We start from the raw sequence: 22,190 nt of genomic DNA on the forward strand, positions 1-22,190 counted from the left end.
TTATGAAACTCCTTCACTGCCAAACTGCTGAGTGATTGAACTCTGTGTGACGTAAAGTCTTTATCTGATCCGTGGTGAACTTCAGACGCCAGTGCACGTCACTCCTCTCCCCACAACCCTTTAAAACAAACTGGTGCCCTCTTTAACAAAAATAAGAGTATCTGTTATTAGGAAATCATAAATGAACAATAATGTGTTTAAGCAAAACATAAGCAAATGCTGTATGATACTATAACGCTTCTACAAAAGTGAAAGGGTAACATGATGTGAGGCTATAAAGACTTTTAGCCAATCAGCTTCAAAGACTTTCTCTGTCCACTGTTCTTTCATTGGCTGTCATCTGAGTGCATATTATGACGGTTGTTTAGTGCAGACACTTGTTCTTATGAAGTCAATAATTACTTAATATGTAGTGACAGATACACGACGGGATAAAAAAAACATACTGTACGGAATTTGTTTGTTTTTTGCACAATAAATAAAAGTAGCAGAAACACAACATGCAAAGACGCAATGTGTGCAGATTTTTAAAACCCTGGAGGCTTGTTTTAAATATTAACAAGGCATTGACTTTATTTGTAGGCAAGACAATAACATCACAAACTATAACAGATAAACTTCAGTTCGGATGAAAGATACTGGCGTTAAAGTTCCAGAACGGGGGGGAAGTGGAAAAGAGTTGTTTTTCTGAAAGGTTCCTGCGGTAAATTGAACATCGACTTTCTGACAGTCGGTGGACTTTGATTTGACCTGTGTGTATAGGAGTACACAGTAACGCCTCGGGAACGCCTCTCTGGCGATGTCATAAAAAAGCCGGGCAGATGATGTATAAATACAGAGCTGAAGATGCATCTTCAATTTCTGCAGAGCGGCACCCTTTATGGATTATAATCTGGCCAATCAAATCCTGCCCGGTAACCAAATACTGAGGATCAAAAGGAACCTATTTAAACCAAACAAGGTATTTTTTATTATTTTTATTATCAATCATAAAAGATTCAGCAACCTTTCATTTGGAAATATGAATGATTAATGTACGAGGTCAATGTTTGCATGGTGTTTTACTCCTTAGTAATCTGTTCTAATTGGGCATTTCTTCTGTAACCCCAGCGTTAGGAAACATGGTGGGACTCAAACCCTCAGATGCTCCTCCTCCACTGGGGGTGAAGATGGCGAGTGCCGGGGCTGCAGCCTGTGTGGCCGACCTGATCACGTTCCCTCTGGACACGGCCAAAGTCAGACTGCAGGTATCTGTTGAGAGACACTGGCAAAGAGAATTTTAGCAACATGTTAGGCTGTGGCTCAGTGGTGAGTGTGCTGGACTTCAAATCAGGGGGTAGCAAGTTTGAGTCCCACTGCAGTCAGCATGTCGTTGTGTCCCTGAGACACTTCACCTCAAATAGTTCCCGTGGGGATTGCCCACAGTACTGAATGTGTCGCTTTGGATAAAAGCGTCTAACGAATGACATGTCATGCATCTGATGCTACCTGTGTGATAAGGATCCACAGCTTCTTATTTTTCTCTGTGATACTTTGGGAATAGTTTGATATTGGCAGTAGCGTAATATACATTTACAAAAGTACCTTATTTAATTAGATTTGTGAGGTACTTGTAATTTACTTTGTAGTAAGTTTTATATTGTATGATTCTCCTACTCCACTACAATTTGGAAAACAAGTAATTAAGTCATTTTAACTCGGTACACTAATGCATGTTGATGTACTAATATGGATTAAGATATCTGGCAGTATAATAAAAAGTAATTAAAGTTATCACCACACAAATTATAATATCAAAATCAAAAGGATTTATATATGTATGCTAATATTATTGTGCTTTGACTTAAGTACAATTTTGAATGGCAGACTTGTACTTGTTACAGAGTATTTCTACACACTGGTATTATAACTTTTACTTAAGCTAAAGGTTGGAGTACTTCCACCTCTGCATATTTGCTGTTATTGACTGAGCCGCTTGACTTGATGAATACATCTATTGCACTCGTCAACACTGTTGAGTTGCTGCACTGTTTAGCCTAAACATTCTGGTTTTAGCCTCGAGTTCAATCTGAATCTGTGCCCCCAGATTCAGGGAGAGAAGAAGGGAGTGGAGGGGATCCGCTACAGAGGGGTGTTCGGGACGATCAGCACCATGGTCCGGACCGAGGGGCCGCGGTCTCTGTACAACGGGCTGGTGGCCGGGCTGCAGAGGCAGACCTGCTTCGCCTCCATCAGGATCGGCCTCTACGACAACGTCAAAAACTTCTACACTGGTGGCACAGAGCGTAAGTGGTTAATTTAAAGAACATGTAGGTTTTCTTCATTCTTTTAAACAGGATTTAAACATCACCGTATGCTCATTTTCAGGTTCATATTTGTATTGTGTGCCTCTGTGACACGTCTCCATGTTTTAATGTTCAAAAAGCTCTTTATTGTTCTCATACTGCCTGTGCTGCAGCACCTCTTTTCACCCTCTGTCTGAAACCAGAGCCCAGTCTGCTCTGATTGGTTAGCTGGCTGGCTCTGTTGTGATTGGTCAACCGCTTAGAGATCTGCCGCCCCTTAGTCTATCCCATGTTCAATGTGCTGGGACGCGAGCCAATAGAAGTGTGATTAAGATACAAACTTGTTTGATTGTTACATAGTGAAGCATTTCAGTCAGGGGGGGAGTGAGTGGGAGAGAAACTCCCTCTGGACTTTGGGATGTTAGCCTTTGCAGACCATTTACATGCACATAAACACATAGAACACATTTAAGGAAAGGGAAAACTCCAAGAAGCAAACCAGGATCTCTTAATTGTACATGTCCAAATTGATTACTATACCTCTTTGTTCCAAGACTGAACTCAACCCTAAAGTCCCTAATAAGTCTCAGGGGGCTTCAGACCTTCAAAATCAATTTCCAAAGAGTGTTCTTTGAAAGAAAACAAAGCCAGTGACCCCCCGAGGTCAGAGGTCGTACAGATAGTATTGATGTCATGATGTAACACCAAATAATTCAGTAAACTTCAGTTGCTTTTTAGAACCTATGATAATGCTGAAAAGTGATGAATGTAACTAATGAACACTTTGACCAAAACAGAGGTCCAACAGTTCATATATAATATAAAGTGTAAATGTGATGTAAAAATGACCTGTTATTGTGCATCTCTCTTTCTTCACAAAAAGTAAAACTATATATTCTTAAAGTAATGTCACAATCATCACAACGATAAGAGTTTATAGCAATTCATTGACGTTTAAATTGAGAATTAGGTCAGAATACCTCCCAAATGTTTTGACAAAGTAAATAACTACTTAATTACAGTCATACAGTACATTCATTTACATGTCACCTGTGCTTGTTCCCGTCCATCCCTCTCCAGAGGCCAGTATCTTGGTGCGGATCCTGGCCGGCTGCACCACAGGCGCCATGGCGGTGTCGTTTGCTCAACCCACCGATGTGGTGAAGGTTCGGTTCCAGGCGCAGATGAACCTGGACGGCGTGGCCCGGCGCTACACGGGCACCATGCAGGCCTACAAACACATCTTCCAGAACGAGGGCATGCGGGGACTCTGGAAAGGTGAAGTTTTAGTAAGCATAGTACAAAATAACGCATATTTATAGTTTACGTATACATGCAAGCTATCAATATAAGCTGGGTTCAACCAATGTGTGTGTGTGTGTGTGTGTGTGTGTGTGTGTGTGTGTGTGTGTGTGTGTGTGTGTGTGTGTGTGTGTGTGTGTGTGTGTGTGTGTGTGTGTGTGTGTGTGTGTGTGTGTGTGTGTGTGTGTGTGTGAATACCTTTAACAATGTCTGTGGTTTTTACTTTGTCTAAAAATTACATTGCAAATTGTGTATCTTACATTAAGGTAATATGCTTCGTGAAAAGATGTTCGCATTCCCTTGCAAAGTATATACTGTCCTTTTAAAAAAATATGTGTGTGTGTGAATAAAGAATTAGACAAACAATACCTTTCTGTTTTCGCAGGCACACTACCCAACATCACCAGAAATGCGTTAGTGAACTGCACGGAGCTGGTTACATATGACCTGATCAAAGAGGCCATCCTCAAACACCGCCTGCTGTCAGGTGAGAGACATGTGCAGGGTCCTGAAGGTTAGCACTTTAAAGCTAACAGATTAAAAGTTACACCTGTAAACCCCTAACCCCATGTAGTAAGTCATGCAATACTCGTTATTACTTCATCAAAGTAATACAATTTACACTTCATTACTTTTTATAATAAAAACTTGCAAATAAAGCTGAAAAATCGAATAACCATCAACTAGACTTTGTAAATCTCAAATTCAGATTGAATCAGACCATGACAAATAAAGTTTGAATCTGCATTACATGAGCCAACGAAAAAGTATCCAGAAAAAGCTCTTAATAATTGTAGCACTTATTGTAAGTCGCCTGAAATAAAAGGTGACATAACAGTTTCTTGTAACCAGTTACTCTTCAATACACACAGACACACACTACTCAGAGAGACAGCCGATTGGCTAAGACTCCACACACCCTCTCTCACAGCTGATAACGGTGCTGATCGAGGACATGGTGTATTTTCCCCTCAGTGCAGTAAAACCACATTTATCTCAATCATTCATCGTGCCCATTCACAAAGGTTATATAACCTGCTGAGTTTCTGCTCCGCTCAGGACAAAGGCCTCTCATTCACACTTTATTGTCTTGTTCACTATCTCTCTCTCTCTCTCCACAGATAATCTGCCCTGCCACTTTGTTTCTGCGTTTGGTGCCGGCTTTGTCACCACAGTGATCGCCTCCCCTGTGGATGTGGTGAAAACCAGATATATGAACTCCCCTCCAGGCCTGTACAAGAGCGCCATCAACTGTTCCTGGATCATGATGACCAAAGAGGGGCCGTCGGCTTTCTATAAAGGGTGAGTTCCCCTGCCTCACACGCATTGATTTAGGAATATGCAGGAACACTTGAGGTCATTGAATAGAAAATGTTAAAAGAAGTGTTGCATTTGTCGACCTATTTGACTTTCATTTACCTCTCAAGTTTAGTTATAGGCCAACCGTAGTTCAGTCTTTAACAGTTGTCACGCCTATACTAGTTCTGCATACCTCTTACTTGATTTAACGGTCTTTATTTGTACTAATTTCTGTCTCTTTTCTCTTGTGACACCTGCATTTCCTGTAGATTTGTGCCTTCGTTTCTGAGGCTGGGATCGTGGAACGTAGTAATGTTCGTCACATTCGAGCAAATCAAGAGAGCTATGATGGTCACGAAGAAGCGGTACGAGGAAGGAAATTGAGGTTCCTGTGAAAAATGACTTGGAACATCGATGAAGATTCTTTTGTCTGTTGGCGACAAAGAAGAAAATCCTTTGTTGAAAAAGGAATATTTGACTTCATGTTGAACTGATGTATAAACGAAATGCAGTTCCATCTTTATATTTATAATTTTCCTAATGAACCCATCTGAAATGAAATGGGGCTGAAGGTTGTGTTAACTCCCCTTTAAGAGGTTTACACTTTAAAACCCTCCTGTTGTCTTCGGGTCAAATCTGACCGATTTACTACTTTTCATCAATCGTAACTTTTTTGTTTTACATTCGATTGTATTCAGGCTTCATGATATCCTTCACAGCATATATTTGAACATATACAATGCTGATCACCACTTTCATTGAATTGTGGATGATTTAGTCAACTTTGTAACGCCCATGGTGTTCCCGGAAAATAATGACCGCCATAAAGAAATGGAATTAGTAACCATACGGACGCACGCGCGCGCGCACACACACACACACACACACACACACACACACACACACACACACACACACACACACACACACACACACACACACACACACACACACACACACACACACACACACACACACACACACACACACACACACACACACACACACACACACACCCACCTACCTTCAGGGGACATTACATTGACTTACATGCATTTCCTGGAGACTTATCCTAACCTTAACCATAACCAACACATGCCTTACCCTAAACCTTACCAAGTCTTCTAAAATTAATGATCCCCCTTATGGGGACCTCCAATTTGTCCCCATAAGGCAGGCGAGTCCCCACACGTGACTGTGTAAACAGATTTAGGTCCCCACAAGTATAGTAATGCCACACACACGCGATGTGCCATCCCCCTCTTATGTGCCGATCACACCTGGCACACGCAATACATGTCCAGTGTCTATTCTTTGTATATTTACTGCAGTGCTTCATGTATACCGGTAGTCTGATACAATATGTACAGTTTGAAAGGGTGATGAATGAAATGTGGTGATGATGAATGGTTTTTGTGTTAATGTAATTAAAACAGGGCCGGTCAGATTTGACCGAACACCAAAGTAAGGGGGGAAACGAAGACAATAGGAGGGTAAAGTAAATCCGAAACTGTTAATTATATATTTTAGGCAGCTTACACCAGTGCATCATCATAACATGTCCAACAGGTTTATGTGAACCTTAAATATATATGTGTTGTGTTACAGACCCTGTGGTTGCTCAATAACTTATTTCATCACACGAAATACATTTTAAAACATTACAACATGTATTTATTAACTTTGAGTCAGATGTTTGAACTATCACATACTTTCCTCAAAGAAAGTCACAGCAAAACACAAATTATTACAGATAATAAAAATGCAGTTTTGAAAACAACCATTTTGAGTTTACCTATATTATAGAATACAGATGCCATCAACATTAAAACATGCACCATTTAGGACAAACAAATCCACTTCCTGAGCGGGACAACTGTGAGAACAGACCGTCTTGTTTACTTGAATACAAACAAGAAAGCTACAAATATGGTAGTTAATCACCATTTGTTAAATAACCGTCTTTACCGGAAGAGTTTGGCTGCTTGCTGACTGACAATGCATTACATCCTCATGAAGACAGCCCCGTTACCTCCACAGTCTGAAGAAGCTCTTATTTCCCATTCAGGAATGGACATGTGTGAGGTAAAGGCGTTGGATTTGTGCTGTATTTTAAGACTTAAGAACCACAACACCAACGATAAGGAGATTCATGTTTTTGTGAGAGCTACCAGATTTTTGTCTTCCTCATCTCCTTTAAATATCGTCAGGGGCAACGGACAGGTGAGGGAATATTTCCAAATAACTTGTTTGGATTAATACATTACTTTTTAGAGCAGGCAGTCAACGTGAGGTTTACATCAGGGTCCCGTAGATTGGTCTTAACTATGGTGTGGAATTTCTCTCTGTACTGATTGAACTGCATGATGCTTTCTGGTTCTTCTGCCACCCAGAATCTATCAAATTCATACGCCAGATAACCTGGAAGGAAAACACACAGATTTTAGAGAAAGCCTTTAAAAAAGTGACACTTCTTACAAAGATTACATATTGTATTTTTCTAGCAAATGGAAATAATCAGAGAGGTTGAAAAATAGAAGAGTTATTTGTACTCACAGTATAGCTGATGGAATTGCCGGAGCTCAGGAGTTCCCGGTACTGTGTTGTAGAAATGAGGTTTCAATTCACCGCTCTTCAGGAGGCTGTACGCCATCTCCGTCAAGTTGATCCCAACAATGGCATAGGAATACCTGAGATAAGAGATACGGCCTTTGACACACAACTGAAAACAAAACTGCAGATATGTGTGAATGTCTCTTACCCTAGTTTAGGATGGTTTGCGTGAGACAACACCTGACGAGCCTCCTCGGTGTAGTTTTCACTGAAAAAACTGAAACAGAAATAATTCATTATAGTAATTATTGCAAAAGTGATGGAAAACATGTGGGCTAAGGAGTTTGGAAAGAAAACAATCTTGGAACGTGGAGTCAGAAAGTAGCCATCTTTGCCATCGTGAGCGTGCGATGTCCTGTTCAGATGACGTCAAACCCAACGGGATGCCATAAATAAACTACACAGAATCACACTACACACCTACGCAGTGATTACATTCAGGCACACAGAATACAACCTCTTTGAACAATTTATATACTTATTGAAAACAAGCTACGAAATGTAATACCTTGGAAAATGCCGTTTAATACTTTTTAAGACCCCGCGGACCCCCTGTAACACCTGAGTCACTGAGCAATATTCTGCCACAGCTTCCATTTATTAGAATAATGACAGTATGTTACAGCACAGGCTACTAGACTGAGGTGTGGACACGCATGCAGATGAATCATTAACAGGGATCTGTGAAGACTCACGGTCTCCAGTATGGGCTCAGTTTAATTATTAGACAATGTTCGAAAACTGCTTTTTCCAAGAATATGGCTCGAAACATGAAACTTGTGTACCTAATTTAAACAAAGAATATAGATAATGATTTGTATTTGGAAACACATAACGTTGCAAATGTTAATGTCTCTTGTGTTAATAATATATGTATAATAACATTTGCAGCAGTTTTGAGTTGGTTTTATGGAGGGTATAAATGTGAAATGGAGCTGGATTGAACTTCCAGGTTTATATTTATAGATGAGAGTAACGCCTACGTCACTAACGGGCGAAAATTACGGCCCGCCCACTTTTGGGGGAAACCAACGCTGTCATTTGAACGGCGGTCAACACAAATTCTGAAGTTTGTGCCAATCCGATCAGAAATGTAAGAAAACCGTGGATTTTCTTCAAAGAGCGCGATCACGACGGCCAGTCAGGCAAACAATTACATTAAATCATTTGAAATTGACGATCGGGCTCGATATTTGGTTAAATTAAAATCAGTAGGCGAGGCTGTAATTTTCGCCTGCTGTTACTCATGAGCGAGGCGGAAAATAATAGTTTTATCATGCCAACAAGCTGCTGTGCCGTTTATTGCACCTCAAACATTAAAACAAATCCAGTGTTTCTGTCCTTCCTCTAAGAAGAAAGGACAGCAACAGAAGAGCTCTGCGGCTTCAGGCTCGATCGACGTTCAAGTGACAGCGTTGTTTCCCCCAAAAGTGGGCGGGGCCGTACTTTTTGCCCGGAAGTGACGCATGTGTTACTGTCATCAGTTTGGTGTGCTTGGGCAGCTTTCTTTACGCGTGTCTTTCTTAAATCATTTTTTACTGTGCTTTGAAACAAGGTTAGTTAGCCACGACTAGGTTTATAAAACTGTATATGAGACAAAATATGTTATACTAACAATAACACTTCTTTATGTTATTGTGTCTTCATGTTAAAGAGGTGATAGTTGACAGGGAACAGTAGATGTGGCAGGACTGATGTGTTTTTGTTCATTACAAAGTTAATAAATGTCTAATTGTAATTAGTTTAAGGGACTTACACAAGGTTGATAAGGCCGAGCAGTCCCATTCCTCTGAAGTCAGTTTTTGGATCGTCGCCCTGAAATCCGATGTCTCCCCACTGCTTGGTTATCCTCGAATCCAGTTTGACCGTCGGCATCAGCAGGTCCCACAGCTGAGAGGAACATTATTCTGGGGTTAATCAGGTCAAATTCATTTGGATTCAAAATGTTGGAACAATAATCACATTTGTCTATACTTTGATCAAAACCATGCCGTTTCATTGTGCCGTCTTTCTCCAATTATATAAATAGTTTCTCCTTCTAAAGCCTCAACTGCGTCGATGCAGGCAGGACATGTTAGTTCAAGATATTATCCTAATTATAAACACACATGTAGAACTGAATCAGGAACACACACCTTTAGGAGCATGGCCTCATGTTCTTGGTTCTCTGAGCTGAACACTTCCTTTCTCATGTTTTCCACAGATACGTACAGGCTGCTGTTTCCTGTTATCTGTAACAGACAGATGTGCAGGCTTTCCTTGAACCTAAACAGGAAGAGAGTTCAAATAAATAATTAAAAGTTTACAAAATGAAACTTAGTATGATGCACAAATGAATTGCTGGTGACAAGAAACCAGAAAGTATCAGATAAGAACTTACAGCGGATCTTTCTGGGGTTTCACATTCTTCTCTTTCATAATTTGGTCCGCACATTTTTCTAACTGATCCTTGCCGGCTTCCAAAGCTCCTCTTAAAACCTACAAGGGATGAAAGCACAGGCGAGTAGGTTACAGAGAAGAAAACATACAGGGAGTGACCACACAGTGGCAGCTGTATAATCTAAGCTCTCAGCTACGAGAAAAAAAAACAACCTTTCGAAGTCGACCTCAAAAACAAAGAAAAAGATGACAAAGCACTTCTGTCTCGTCATTGAATGGACTGTTGGTCGGAAAATGCTTATCCAGCTACCAATGACAAGTAGAGTCAATGCATCGAAGCTGGGCAAGTGTTTTGAAAGATAAGAACTGATTAAGAGCACAGGATATGACTTTACATGAGTTCACACACAACAGCATACCAGATGACTAACAGCTCTGTTGCTAAACATGACGTGTATTATGTTCACTCCTCTGTAGGCTTACATAGCTTAGACATCAATTTAAGTGAGATTATTATCCAGATCTAAAAAAAAAAAATCAGATAAACCCAATCCAGCGACTTTCTATTGGCTCCCGACACACACACACACACACACTGTTTGTCTCAAAAGCACCAAATGGGTTGCTCATATAATGTTTCTGAAATTCTGACCCTATTAACATTGTTAAGGGCCTCAGGTAGGGCTGCTCAATTAAATCATATTTTAATCGCGATTACGATTATGGCTTGTAATCGAAATAAAACGATTTGTTTTTTTAATAACTTTTTTTTAATTTTTTTTTTTAGTTGAATTATACTTAAAGTTCAGGGTAAACAACTGTTAAAAACATACTTTTGAAATTGTTTTTCTCCAATAAATGGATGTTTTCAAAGTCAATGAATAATCGCAATTACAATTATTGACCCAAATAATCGAGATTATGATTGTTGCCATAATCGAGCCGCCCTAGCCTCCGGTCCACCCAACAAAGATTTACAGCCATCCAATAGTTTACACTCAAATACTCGTGACAATGGAGACTCGAACACATGTATATGGCAGTTCCATTCAAACCTTCTTTTAGGAAAGTGGGTTCATCATTTAGTTAATACAATTCCAACAATGTATAACGCTAACCAAATAAAAAAAAACTTCAAGAGCCCAAAGTAATATTTTCAAAACAATTATCGGTAGTTTTGCTGTTTTTCATCAAGTCCGTGCTAAAGAGGGGAGTTTGTTTTTCAGCTATACAAAAGGAAACTTCAACTTGAGCATAAAACAATACAAATATTTATAATAAAATATATTCCTAAAACATAAATACTGGAAATGAACCAGGAGCAATCTTTTGTACATAAAGAAAATATCCCTGTAACACATTATCTAACAGAAACACACAGTCAACATTGTATTACCTTGTTCTTTGATGAGCGGAGAGAATATTCTGCAACAAGACACGACAAGACACAGATTAAAATAATTGAGTAAACTATGCAGTAAAAGTAAACAAGATTTGGATTGAATTCACTGACCTGCTTTGGATGTCCTTCTTGCCCCAGGCTTGTTTCCGGAGCATATTCGCTGCAGCTCACATGTCCCTGTGGCCTGTCGGATGAACCACTTCAGCCAATATCTCAGGAAGGACGTGTAGACATACTGCCAGATATACCCAAGCATCTTCTATAACATGGACAGAGAATAGAAAGAACAATATGACATAAAGAAGCGGAACAATTGAAATCCTGCATCAGAGTAGCACCCCTTCAACTGTTCAAGAGTGCACTAATGTCACTGCAAGCTGTGGTTAAGCCCTGGTCTAGCTGGAGCTGAACTAATGAATAGAATGACTAGCAGCTTTTTTTGTTGGTGTTATCCATTGATCTTTGTCAGAAAATAATAGAAAACACACTTCAAAACAAACCACTAAAATAGTCCATTTACTAAAGCCTACAGCAAGAAAGGAAAACATTAAACTCACATATGAGAAATTGGAACCATCAATCATTTGGCATGTTTCAATCTACTTATCAAATAATTGACTAGCTTAAAACTTTTGTATACAAATGGAAATGTTGAACTTTAAAATGCACACTTTGACAAGCAACATTCATCTGAAAGTAAAAATGTCAATAGTCAACTATATCTACCTCCCAAACGTATTTAAGTTCAGTGTTGTTTGAGTGTCTGCACTTTCCACCAATGCCTAACGAGACGTAGCAAAATGCCATCAGCATGAATGGGACACACTGGTGGTGACTGTGTCATCATGACAATGGCCACAGTTCAGAGTTGTGGACAATATATTCTGCGTTTCAAACCAGGTAAGAGTCCATGATAACATGTATGAGAGTCAACTGAACATTCACATCTACAAAACTACAAATATATAATTTACAATAAAACTGGATTATGTGAAATTATCCTTTAACCGAACAGGCAAATTCCATTGTGGTAGCTAGCATTAGCGCTAAAGCTAACTTTATTCAAACGAACCTATTCCGTTTATGTTAAGCTACAAACATACGGCGAGTTTAGTTGCGCTTTAGAAACACTCCACCTACGTGTTAGCAAACTGAGAGCTAGTTACCTGTGACTCTAATAAACTAATTGAGCTAACTAGCTGAAAAACTCCCAGATGACAGGTTCACACAACAGGTTGTCATTGTATTCGCCAAACTGTTAGCACACGTTAGCTTTGTTATCCTAGATTAGGTTGCGTCAGATGCATTGTTGTTATTGTATAGTATATATGACGAACAAACGGCAGAAGTTAATATTACCCTTTCTGCCGAAGAGACCAATATATATCCAAACTTGTCTCCACTTGCTGCTGTTAGCTGAGGGGCTGGTGAGTAAATGTTAGCTACGTTTCTCTTGACAACAGTCTGGCTCTGATGCATTCAGGCTCTGCCCAGACATACGGCTGTTCACACGCAACCATTACACGCAGTTGGGAAATTGACGATATTTGAACGGCAAGTATACTCAGATTTTAACATGACATACTTGTTTTCTTTTTATGGGAACGGGTATTTTGCAAAATTTGTAAAAATAGCGGAAACGCTTCGAGAAACTTGGGTTAACGTTTTCCTTGTATGCTACTTTTCTTGATTTCTTTGAACACACCACACGCCACGACAGCCTTTCAGTGACACAACGCTTCAGTGGCATCTACTGTCCAAACTGATGTGTGCACCAAAGCTAAAGAGACATTCAACCTTTCATGTTATGTATTCCAAGCATTATCTCGAGAGTAAATCCAGAGAAGTGGAGTGTTAACAGGAACAATCTAACAATCTGTTCTAAAGCTTCAAAGTGATAAGCGTTACAATATTGACCTGCGAACTCCATATACTACACACAGGTCACTCAGGTCAACTAGCAACTTAATAGAGGTGGCAGAGTTTATTCTGTTGCAGCTGGCGTTCTCTGCATTGTGCTGTTCAACAATTGCAAATGTTTGATGAACTACCCAACCTTTTTTTTGATTATTTTTAGTTTTAAATGTGGCTCCCCAAAGGATTTTGTCAAATCATCTTAACTTATTTGTAATGTCTTCTTACTGCTTTTGAATCTGTTGTGTAAAGCAATTTGGGTCAAATCTTGTTGTTTTCAAATGTGCTTTTCCCCCAGCTTGACTAAAAGTCATTATTTCAGACATACCAACGCTCACTGTAGTTGTGTTGAAATTATTGTCTGCATAAAGTCGGTTTCAGGTAATAGAACCAGTCTAGCCATCATTTGCCTTTCCAAATTCAACCACAAGATGATGCTAGATCCACCAATTGACTGTGTCAGGATTAAGTTAATAGTCTACTAAAAAATAGAGCAATTGTTTGCCTCCAGTATTCCACACAGATTCCATTAATAGGGAGTTTTGCACATTTTGTATCATCATATCTTGGCCATATACAAAATGGTTGCAGACATATTGCCTTATCAATAAATTACATTTCTTCTCACCAACTGTGTCCTATATTCCAAACAGGCTGTCGTCAGCCTGAAGCAGCAAGTCTGGCCTCTCAGCATTTCCTACAGTATGTCCTGAGTCGCTCGCCAATGGTGCACTCCACTGTAATTAATTCAGAGTCTACCTTCTCACCTAATCAGTCCCTCTGGGCTTTTTAAACGCAAGAGGTCTATCCTATACAATTACTGCATTTCAAGAGGAGCTCTCAGGTCCAGGCTATTTTTAAACATTAAGGAACAAAGTAACCACTTATAATAAGAGCCTGGGTCCAAGGTAGCCAGTAATGCTGATATTGGTATCAGTTAATAAAGCACTGATGGACAGAAGGTCAAAGTTATTGTATCACAAATATAACTGTATCAGATTTTGAATTTGATTGTGTGTCTCTTCTTCACCCGCAGGGACTCGTCCTTTGGGTGCCACCAGGATGACATGGTTGACAGGAGGACCAAACAAACAGAAAACCAATGCAGGTGTTCTTTTGTACAAGTATGTCAAATGTAGTCTCAATCACTCACACTGCAAACCTGATGAGAAACCATGACCTTCCAGGATATATGAAAGTGATGATAGAGAGAACACGGTTGTTATTTGTTGACACACTTTCTTTGGTTTGGTAAAAAAAGAAATTAAAATGTAATATTCCACTGAAACTTATCTACAACAGGATTTAAAGTCATTACCAGATTTGTTTTGGGAATTAAATATTGAAACCTACATGTTTATTTTATCATCTTGGTTAAATGTATTTTTGCAAACTTTTTATCCTCATAAAACCTTTTTCAAAGCTTTGTCATCCACAAAGTAAAACAATCCAAATATGTGTTTCAAATAACCTTAGTCCAGTGTCTTCAATCTCTTTACACACAATACAACTTTACACGTTCAAACTCACTGCAGTGCAGAGTGATGTTATTTATACGCAGATTGAAGAGAATGGGTTGCAAATTCATATAGGAATAATTCAAAAAGACACAAAAAAACATATCCTCTGTCTATATAATATAACAGGCTGCTTTAGCAACAAAACCATGCTGCCTGGATCTAAGAGTAATCCATTTCAAGTGCAAGTGACGCTGGATGCCTGCGGCTGATACAGCACTGCCTCCACCCTCACCCCCCATTCATCCATTCATAGGTTCACTCTGCTGCACCACGTCTCCTGCGCTGGACCTCTTCAGTCACACACCATGAGAGGTCCATTTTGAAAAGGGTGCACTTTTCCCCCCACGCAACAAGAGCATCCCTCGGTCGGACGGCGGTGACTCATTGCGCACGGGCAGACAGGGGGGTGCATTTTTACGCTTCGGTGTGGAAGATCGATACATCTAATATCGTGGTGGAAGGCGTGGCTAGGTGTCACCGACAACAGGGCTGCTTTTCCATATTCATTTTTAGGGTTTTGGTTTTGCCTCATCTCACTGGCACGGACGCACCCCCAAAAGGAGCGAGCGGGACATACAGCGCCTCTCAAGGTAAGAAGCCCCGACTTCTTTTCTCATTACACGGGTTTCATGCGTATCAGATGTAGAAATTGTCCGCAAGGTCATATAATATCAGTGGCCTCTATGATATTGGGCTGGGACAGGACTCTAGATGTGGGCTACAGTACATGACATAGATCTTAATTGTCCCGAGTGGTCGTGTGCAGCACTTTAATTTATGTACCTCGATTTCACATTCAGCACACACTTTCTGTTATTCCTAAACTGCTGCAGGCTAAATACACCGGGGCGTTTTAACTGTTGAATAAACACACTGGATTTATGCTCCCCACAAATGTTTGCACTTTGAAAACAGACATGCAGATATGCATAGTGGGAGAGCACTGATGAGCTACACCTGCACAGGACCCAGCACAGCAGGTGTTTTATTCAAGTTACAAATTATTATTTTTCGTACATCAAGAGATATATTTTTAGTTATTATTTGGTAATCTAGACATGAATGTGACCAGATCTGGAAATACATAATGTTTGTTGTAGTGTAGGCTTGTGACGATGCTTGTTTTTGTGAGTATAGGAATAACCTAAAAGACAAGGCTGGGTTTAACCTTACTTTCACTGAGATGAGTTTCACATTATGCAGATCATCCTCAGTAATGTCACTGCAATGGAGATAGCCAACTTGCTCCCTGTGGAACAGTGAATTATCAATGGTGGTTCTTTCTCCTTTTTGTACGAAGCCTATTGATGGTTTTGTAAGATTAAAGGAAGGCTCGCTCACCTCGCAATTATTTTTGCCTGACTCCAAACTATTGGATACTTCAGATGAGCGCTGGCGCATCAGTTGAAGTGGCTCAGATGCTTTTACACTTTAGGAGACAGGCTGAGCTGAAGTCACTCATCAGGTCTGGGATCAAGAGATTTGTGAAAGTCAAATGTTTAGTAATATATTAATTATAAGATCAAATACACATTATTCTAAGTGTTCAAACCTTTTCTGTTTATGCTTCACTTAATGTGACCTGAGAGAAAAGAGGAGTTAAACTGTTTCCAGCAACACTTTAGGTGTGTCTAAAGTCTCATATCATTTCAAATAATCATTGATTTACACTTGATGCTAACAGGGCTATGCAATCTATAAAAGAACACAGGATAGTGAACAATTTAACTGTAACAACAAGATGACAGGACTCCCTTCTGTGAGCATAAAGAAGGGGTTTGACCAGCTTTGTTATACTGACACTCCTTGTACTGTAACACTGATTATTATTGGTATTTATTAAATATTTAGAACTGTATGAGAAGAAAACGCATCAATTATGAATTTAGGAATAAGATAAGAGAGATAAGATTTTCTGCACACTTCTTCAGGATAACCCCAAGTAATTATGTGTTGTATTAATTGTACAATTGGCTTTCTGGCTTTTATAGTAAACCACTTATAAGAGCCTCAAATAAAAGAGTTATTGACAGGGAATGCTGTACAGTTGTCCATTTATTGTCTCAATTGAACCCATGGATTTCTGCAGTAAATGCAAGAAAATAAATCTCCAATTTCAGTGTATAAGACATTCAAACTAAAATGGTTTATATAATCATTTGAATCATGCTTTGATTGAAGTGCACAAGCAACTTTAAGGGGAAAAACACACTACAGTACATTCATCTTACTTCCAAGCAGTTGAATTAGAGACATTGATTGTTCTGGTCCTTTTCCTTTAATCAAACAATGATTATTTGAATGTGTGTTAATGGACCTGGGACCTGGACTGCATTTGACCTAATGCTTACATAATCTTAGCCTGGACTTCCATGTGAGTCTGGTCTGATACGTTTTTTATCTCAAACATTTAAAATCAAAACTAAGCCAATTTCTATTTTCCTCCTTTAGGGACTCACACAAAGCGCCCATCTGTTTTCATCTTTGGATTTCAACAATATTTAAAGACTGAAACAGTGAATCCAGCATGGGAACCAACCCAAAGAGGACAGTGACAGTCCAGATGGTGCCTCAGCTGGCTGTGATAGACACGCTGGGCAATAAGGAGCCGAACGCCAACTGGGCGAACGAGCCCGACCTCCAACTCTCTCAGGTTTGTCCAAAAACAACCCTCACATCTCCCGATCACACACAGGATAACTCATCTCTGACTGCCGCTCCCGATATCACACAAATCCCCAACACTGCTTCAAAGGGAGGAGAACCAGTCTGCAGCGCTGTGTCAGACAAACCAGTACCGACTAATGGAAACCAGACGAAGACAGAACCTGTGACAGGAGGAGATCAACAGATGCAAGACCCGTCTCGAACAAGCCGAAGTGTGGGTGAAGCAGGACGAGACCAGAGGGATTCGAACGCTAATATTAAAATGATTAGCCAGGCTGATAAAAAGGATATCTGTAAGGCAGACACAGCTCTAACAGCCTCAAAGATCGACATGCAGAACAATGATTGCAGAATAAAGGGGCCGAGTGCAGCAGAGGAGGAATGTGCAAAGTTGGCATCCTCCTCACGAGAGGACAGTAATAAAAATGTACCTGCAAGTAATACAAATCTCAACAACCCCTGTGAATTAAGGCATACAGCATCTGAACCGCAACACGATAATAAAGGGAGCAGTACAGCTCCGAAAAATAAGGACACAGCTGTACCACAAAAACTTCAAGAGCCGGATCATATGTGTAGCAGCTCACAAAGCTCTGTCAGTCCGAAAGAGACTCCCAAAGCTCAACAACGCATAGAAACTACTGCAGCTTCTCATTGCTCAACTACACCTCCGTCTAAGAGCAAGGATGTAGAGGTTAGATGTACTGATACGACTTCAAGTTCATCACATCCAGAGAAAGACATGCCACCAGCAAAGAAAGCACAAGTCTCTTCAGATAAACATCAACCAGCGTCTTCTCAGAAGGACTTATCCACGCTGGATGATCCCAAGGAGACTCCCAAAGCTAAACAAAGCATAGAAACTACTGCAGCTTCTCATTGCTCAACTACACCTCCGTCTAAGAGCAAGGATGCAGAGCTTAGGTGTACTGATACGACTTCAAGTTCAACACATCCAGAGAACATGCCTCCAGAAAAGAAACCTCATGTCTCCTCGGATAAACATCATCCAGCATCTTCACAGAAGGACTCCTCCACTCTGCCCCAGGCGTCACAAATCATGAAGGCAGATGCGTCGGAGGAAGCCACCCAGATCAACACATCTGTCTCTGAAGGGCAGCAGCAGCAGCAGCTCGGCAAGCTGTTCAAGGAGGCTTCAACGATGACTTTATCCCCGTTCCCCACGCCAGTCAAGCAGCTTCATGATATGGAGGTTCAGGCGGTTGCAAACACGTGCAGCAAGGCCGTGTCCACAAGTCCCAGCCTGCTGCCTTTCACTGTGCCTCGCAACGGTGGAGCGGTCCCCAGGGAGGCGGCGCAGAGCCTGGCTGTCGTCTACCAGGCCGACGGGGGTGTGGGAATACATCAGCTCAGCATGAGTCCTCTACCTACTGATCCAAGGTCAGAGAGACTCACGGTTGAGGCGGAGATGTGCCCCAACCAAAACGTCGGTGTGGTGTTTCCTTTAGAAACGTTGTCCCAGCAGCAGGACAAAAGGCTCGGAGCTAAAGACGCGGCTCTCTGCAACACACAGCCAGTTTATCAGATCAATATTGAACACAGCAACCCCAAGGAGCAAGGAGAGACCGGTAACTCCCAGAATACAACAAGTGTTCAGAAATCTACAGCCAAAACAGCCACTGCTGAGGCTCCCACTCTTAAATCAGGAAAAGCCCAAGAGACAGCCGGTGCTTCCAAGGCTGGATCTGCCGACAGTAACAAAGCTGCGCTGTCTCAGGCTGCTGTTAACACCAAGCCAACTCGGGCCCCGCCAACGGCAACAAAAACAGCATCCAAGCCAGAACCAAGGAAAGTAAAAGCTGCAAGTCCGAAACAGAAGGCTAAAGCTGGCGGTAAAGCCTCGAAGAAGGAGACAAAGTCAAGCAAACAGAAGATGGAACAAGAGAGGAAGAAAGAAGAGGACGAGCTGAGGGAAAAGGGCATCCACGATGTCGTCTGGGATGAACAGGGCATGACCTGGGAGGTCTACGGGGCGTCGGTGGACCCCGAATCCCTTGGCTTTGCCATTCAGAGCCACTTGCAGTGCAAAATCAAGGAGCAAGAGAGGAAACTGGTGGTGCAGACCTCCATCAGGAAGTCGGACTCTGGTGCGGACTCGCCGGCCCACGGCAAGAAGAACAAAAGGAGGCAGCAGAACATTTTCAGGTCAATGCTGCAAAATGTCAGACGGCCAAACTGCTGCGTGAATCCCCCTTCCTCCTCCGTCCTCGAGTAGCAAAGCGCCAGAGGCAGCCAATGTCAAACTCTTCCCTTTTTCCTAGAGGTCAAAATGTTTGTCCTCCGTCGACATGATTGCGAGATCCAAGTGAGAGCAGTAATGAGGCGACGAGTAAGTAAGTCAGTGAGTAAGTAGACTGGACTGTTGTAGCATAAAAAGTCAAACTATTTGTGATGTTTGTGAAGAAGGTAGAACATAGAAATATACTATGAACAACCCAAGATTTATTTTATAGACATAGATATGATAAAAAGAGAGAACTTTAACTAACGGAGGCAATAATAGAGAAACGCATGTAAAAGTTAGGATTGTGTGACCTAAAGTGAAGTGCAGACCTTCACAGGGGAAGGCACTGAGCGCAGGGTAGACATATTACTAAATATTTGTGCAACTATAACCAACATCTCATTGCATTCGGTGCATTTGGTATATGTTTTGAGGTGTTTCTTTTGGGCCCTATATTTATAAGATTGTTGTATTTTCCTTTCATGCACATTTATCTTTAGTAAGTGATTATGTTGTGCAAAAAAGGGACTGTATGCAAACATGCGCTGTTTAATCTCTGTTCTTCTTCGGTTTTCTATTAAAACAACACAAAACTAAGTTGAGCTTTGCATACTCTTCATTTAGCACCAATGTCCTGATTGTTGTCGAGCTTAAATTCAACTTCAAAAGAAACTAAAACGGAATAAAATCAAGATAAATCAAGAACATCAATAACTGTGTGTGTGTGTGTGTGTGTGTGTGTGTGTGTGTGTGTGTGTGTGTGTGTGTGTGTGTGTGTGTGTGTGTGTGTGTGTGTGTGTGTGTGTGTGTGTGTGTGTGTGTGTGTGTGTGTGTGTGTGTGTGTGTGTGTGTGTGTGTGTGTGTGTGTGTGTGTGTCGTATGTTTTAGACAGCGCTTGATAAATTAATGTCAAACTTAATGAGCCAGTTTGTGATCCCCATCGAGGGCATGGAGTCTGTTCAAAGGATAGTTTGCTCCGAACTATTTCCCTTTTGATTTGCACCAAGATATGCAGGTCGAGACCGAACACGTTTTCTTTTAAGTTTAAATCCACCATTTAGCATTGCCTTCTTGTTTGTGAACAGAAGCTGTACAGGGTTCAGTCAGCCAGAGAAGACTTCTCTGCAGAAGTGTTTTATAGGTCAGAGAAGGACAGCAGGGACTAGATCGTGTCCATGTTTCTAAGAACTAGATGTCTTGCTTTGTCCTGCTGTGAGTCTGAATTTAAGATAAGATTATGAGCACATCATTTGGAAGCAGTGCGTCGTCAGAGAGGGAGCAGAGGCCTGAGAATCGGTTATAGCCTAAAGTCTGAAATGGGCAGTTTTATTTGCATTGAACAGAATAATTGTCTTTTGCCCATTTTGCGAAGCTGCAGCGGGAAACAGACGCGCTGTATTACATGCAGTCATGTGTGTATACATTTTATAGTGCTTCGACCAAAGGTGGAATACAAACAAAGGTGCAATTACAGCTGAAACTATCAATAAGTCCCAAAACAAACGGCATCTATTTCGACAGATGATTAATCCTCAGGCTCATTTTCAACGATGGTTACAATAAAAAACAAATTAAATGTGTTTTTTTTGCTTGTCATTAGATGATAGTAAATGTAATATTTTATTTTTAGCCTGTTTTACAAAACACGACATTTGATAATTTAAAATTGAGTAGGAAAATGTGATTTTCTGATGTTGCATCCTCCAAACAATAAATGTATTCATCAAAGAAAGAAAACCAACAGATGATTTGCTAATAAAATGTATTGTCACTTGAATCCCCAGACCCAAATGTAATTGAACATAATCTCAGTCTGAGCTCATCTAGTTTAATTAAAGGTTCCAGGTTAGTACTAGGGCTCTTGTCATGGGATTTCCAGCCGCCATTGTTCACTGTAACAGCAAGATGATTACATTGTAATGTTATATCATCGTTTTCATATCGCTTTGCTTTGACTGAGTCACTTCATATTTTGAGGAATATTTCCAGAAAACCTTTTTCTTTTATGGTGGACACTTCCTTTCGGAGTAAATGTACTCTTCTGTTCGGTGAAACGCTGATTTCAAGCGACTGCAGTTATCGTCTTAACAAGCATGTCACTTCCTGTTAGTATCAGGATGTGATAGCATGGGAGAAATGTCCTCTGTATTTGTAGTCACTGGGTGTTTCTCAATGTGGAGGACAGCTTCTCCAGAGCCACTATTTCAAGCATACTACGTCATCGAGTGCCGCCGAAGGACTGTTCCAATGTCCAGGATACTTGGAATTCTACCGAGGCCGGCGTACTTCGTAGCGGGAATCTTCGAGGCTGCACATGTGTAGACTCTGCGGTCTTAAAATCCCCACAATGCTTTGCGCACGGACCAATTTCCAAATCTTTGGCGGAAATAGCGCTCCATTTAAGGCGGGGCCTCGCATATGACACACACCTGTTAGCCTGTTCCACAATTCTTCGTTTTCCGAGGCTAGGAAGGATTCTTGCCTCGCTTCTGAAGCAAGTGACTCGGAAGACATGTGCTACAAAGCAAGCGTCCTCGACATTGAGAAACACCCTCTGTCACAAC

The 22,190-nt window shown here is 40.9% G+C and overlaps 3 protein-coding genes across 3 annotated transcripts; 2 read left to right on the top strand and 1 right to left on the bottom strand.

Annotated features, from left to right (window-relative positions):
• The first annotated feature begins 834 nt into the window (after positions 1-834).
• On the top strand, positions 835-5,804 carry ucp1 (uncoupling protein 1). The gene is made up of 7 exons (XM_034086491.2): positions 835-961; positions 1,111-1,247; positions 2,087-2,285; positions 3,366-3,563; positions 3,973-4,074; positions 4,709-4,889; positions 5,156-5,804. Exons 2-7 carry the CDS (start codon positions 1,122-1,124, stop codon positions 5,268-5,270), a joined length of 921 nt encoding a protein of 306 aa, XP_033942382.1. The 5' UTR covers positions 835-961; positions 1,111-1,121; the 3' UTR covers positions 5,271-5,804.
• A 729-nt stretch (positions 5,805-6,533) lies between these two features.
• On the bottom strand, positions 6,534-12,749 carry elmod2 (ELMO/CED-12 domain containing 2). Its single transcript, XM_034086502.1, has 9 exons — positions 12,640-12,749; positions 11,392-11,539; positions 11,275-11,303; positions 9,880-9,977; positions 9,635-9,764; positions 9,256-9,389; positions 7,648-7,716; positions 7,443-7,576; positions 6,534-7,307 (listed from the first exon to the last, which is right to left on the bottom strand). Exons 2-9 carry the CDS (start codon positions 11,534-11,536, stop codon positions 7,150-7,152), a joined length of 897 nt encoding a protein of 298 aa, XP_033942393.1. The 5' UTR covers positions 11,537-11,539; positions 12,640-12,749; the 3' UTR covers positions 6,534-7,149.
• gprin3b (GPRIN family member 3b) lies at positions 11,546-20,245 on the top strand. The gene is made up of 4 exons (XM_034086479.1): positions 11,546-12,180; positions 14,231-14,318; positions 14,968-15,304; positions 17,166-20,245. Exon 4 carries the CDS (start codon positions 17,242-17,244, stop codon positions 19,615-19,617), a length of 2,376 nt encoding a protein of 791 aa, XP_033942370.1. The 5' UTR covers positions 11,546-12,180; positions 14,231-14,318; positions 14,968-15,304; positions 17,166-17,241; the 3' UTR covers positions 19,618-20,245.
• Positions 20,246-22,190: the final 1,945 nt, after the last annotated feature.

Source organism: Pseudochaenichthys georgianus, chromosome 1 (genome assembly GCF_902827115.2).
Source record: "Pseudochaenichthys georgianus chromosome 1, fPseGeo1.2, whole genome shotgun sequence".
Classification (NCBI taxonomy): domain Eukaryota; kingdom Metazoa; phylum Chordata; class Actinopteri; order Perciformes; family Channichthyidae; genus Pseudochaenichthys; species Pseudochaenichthys georgianus.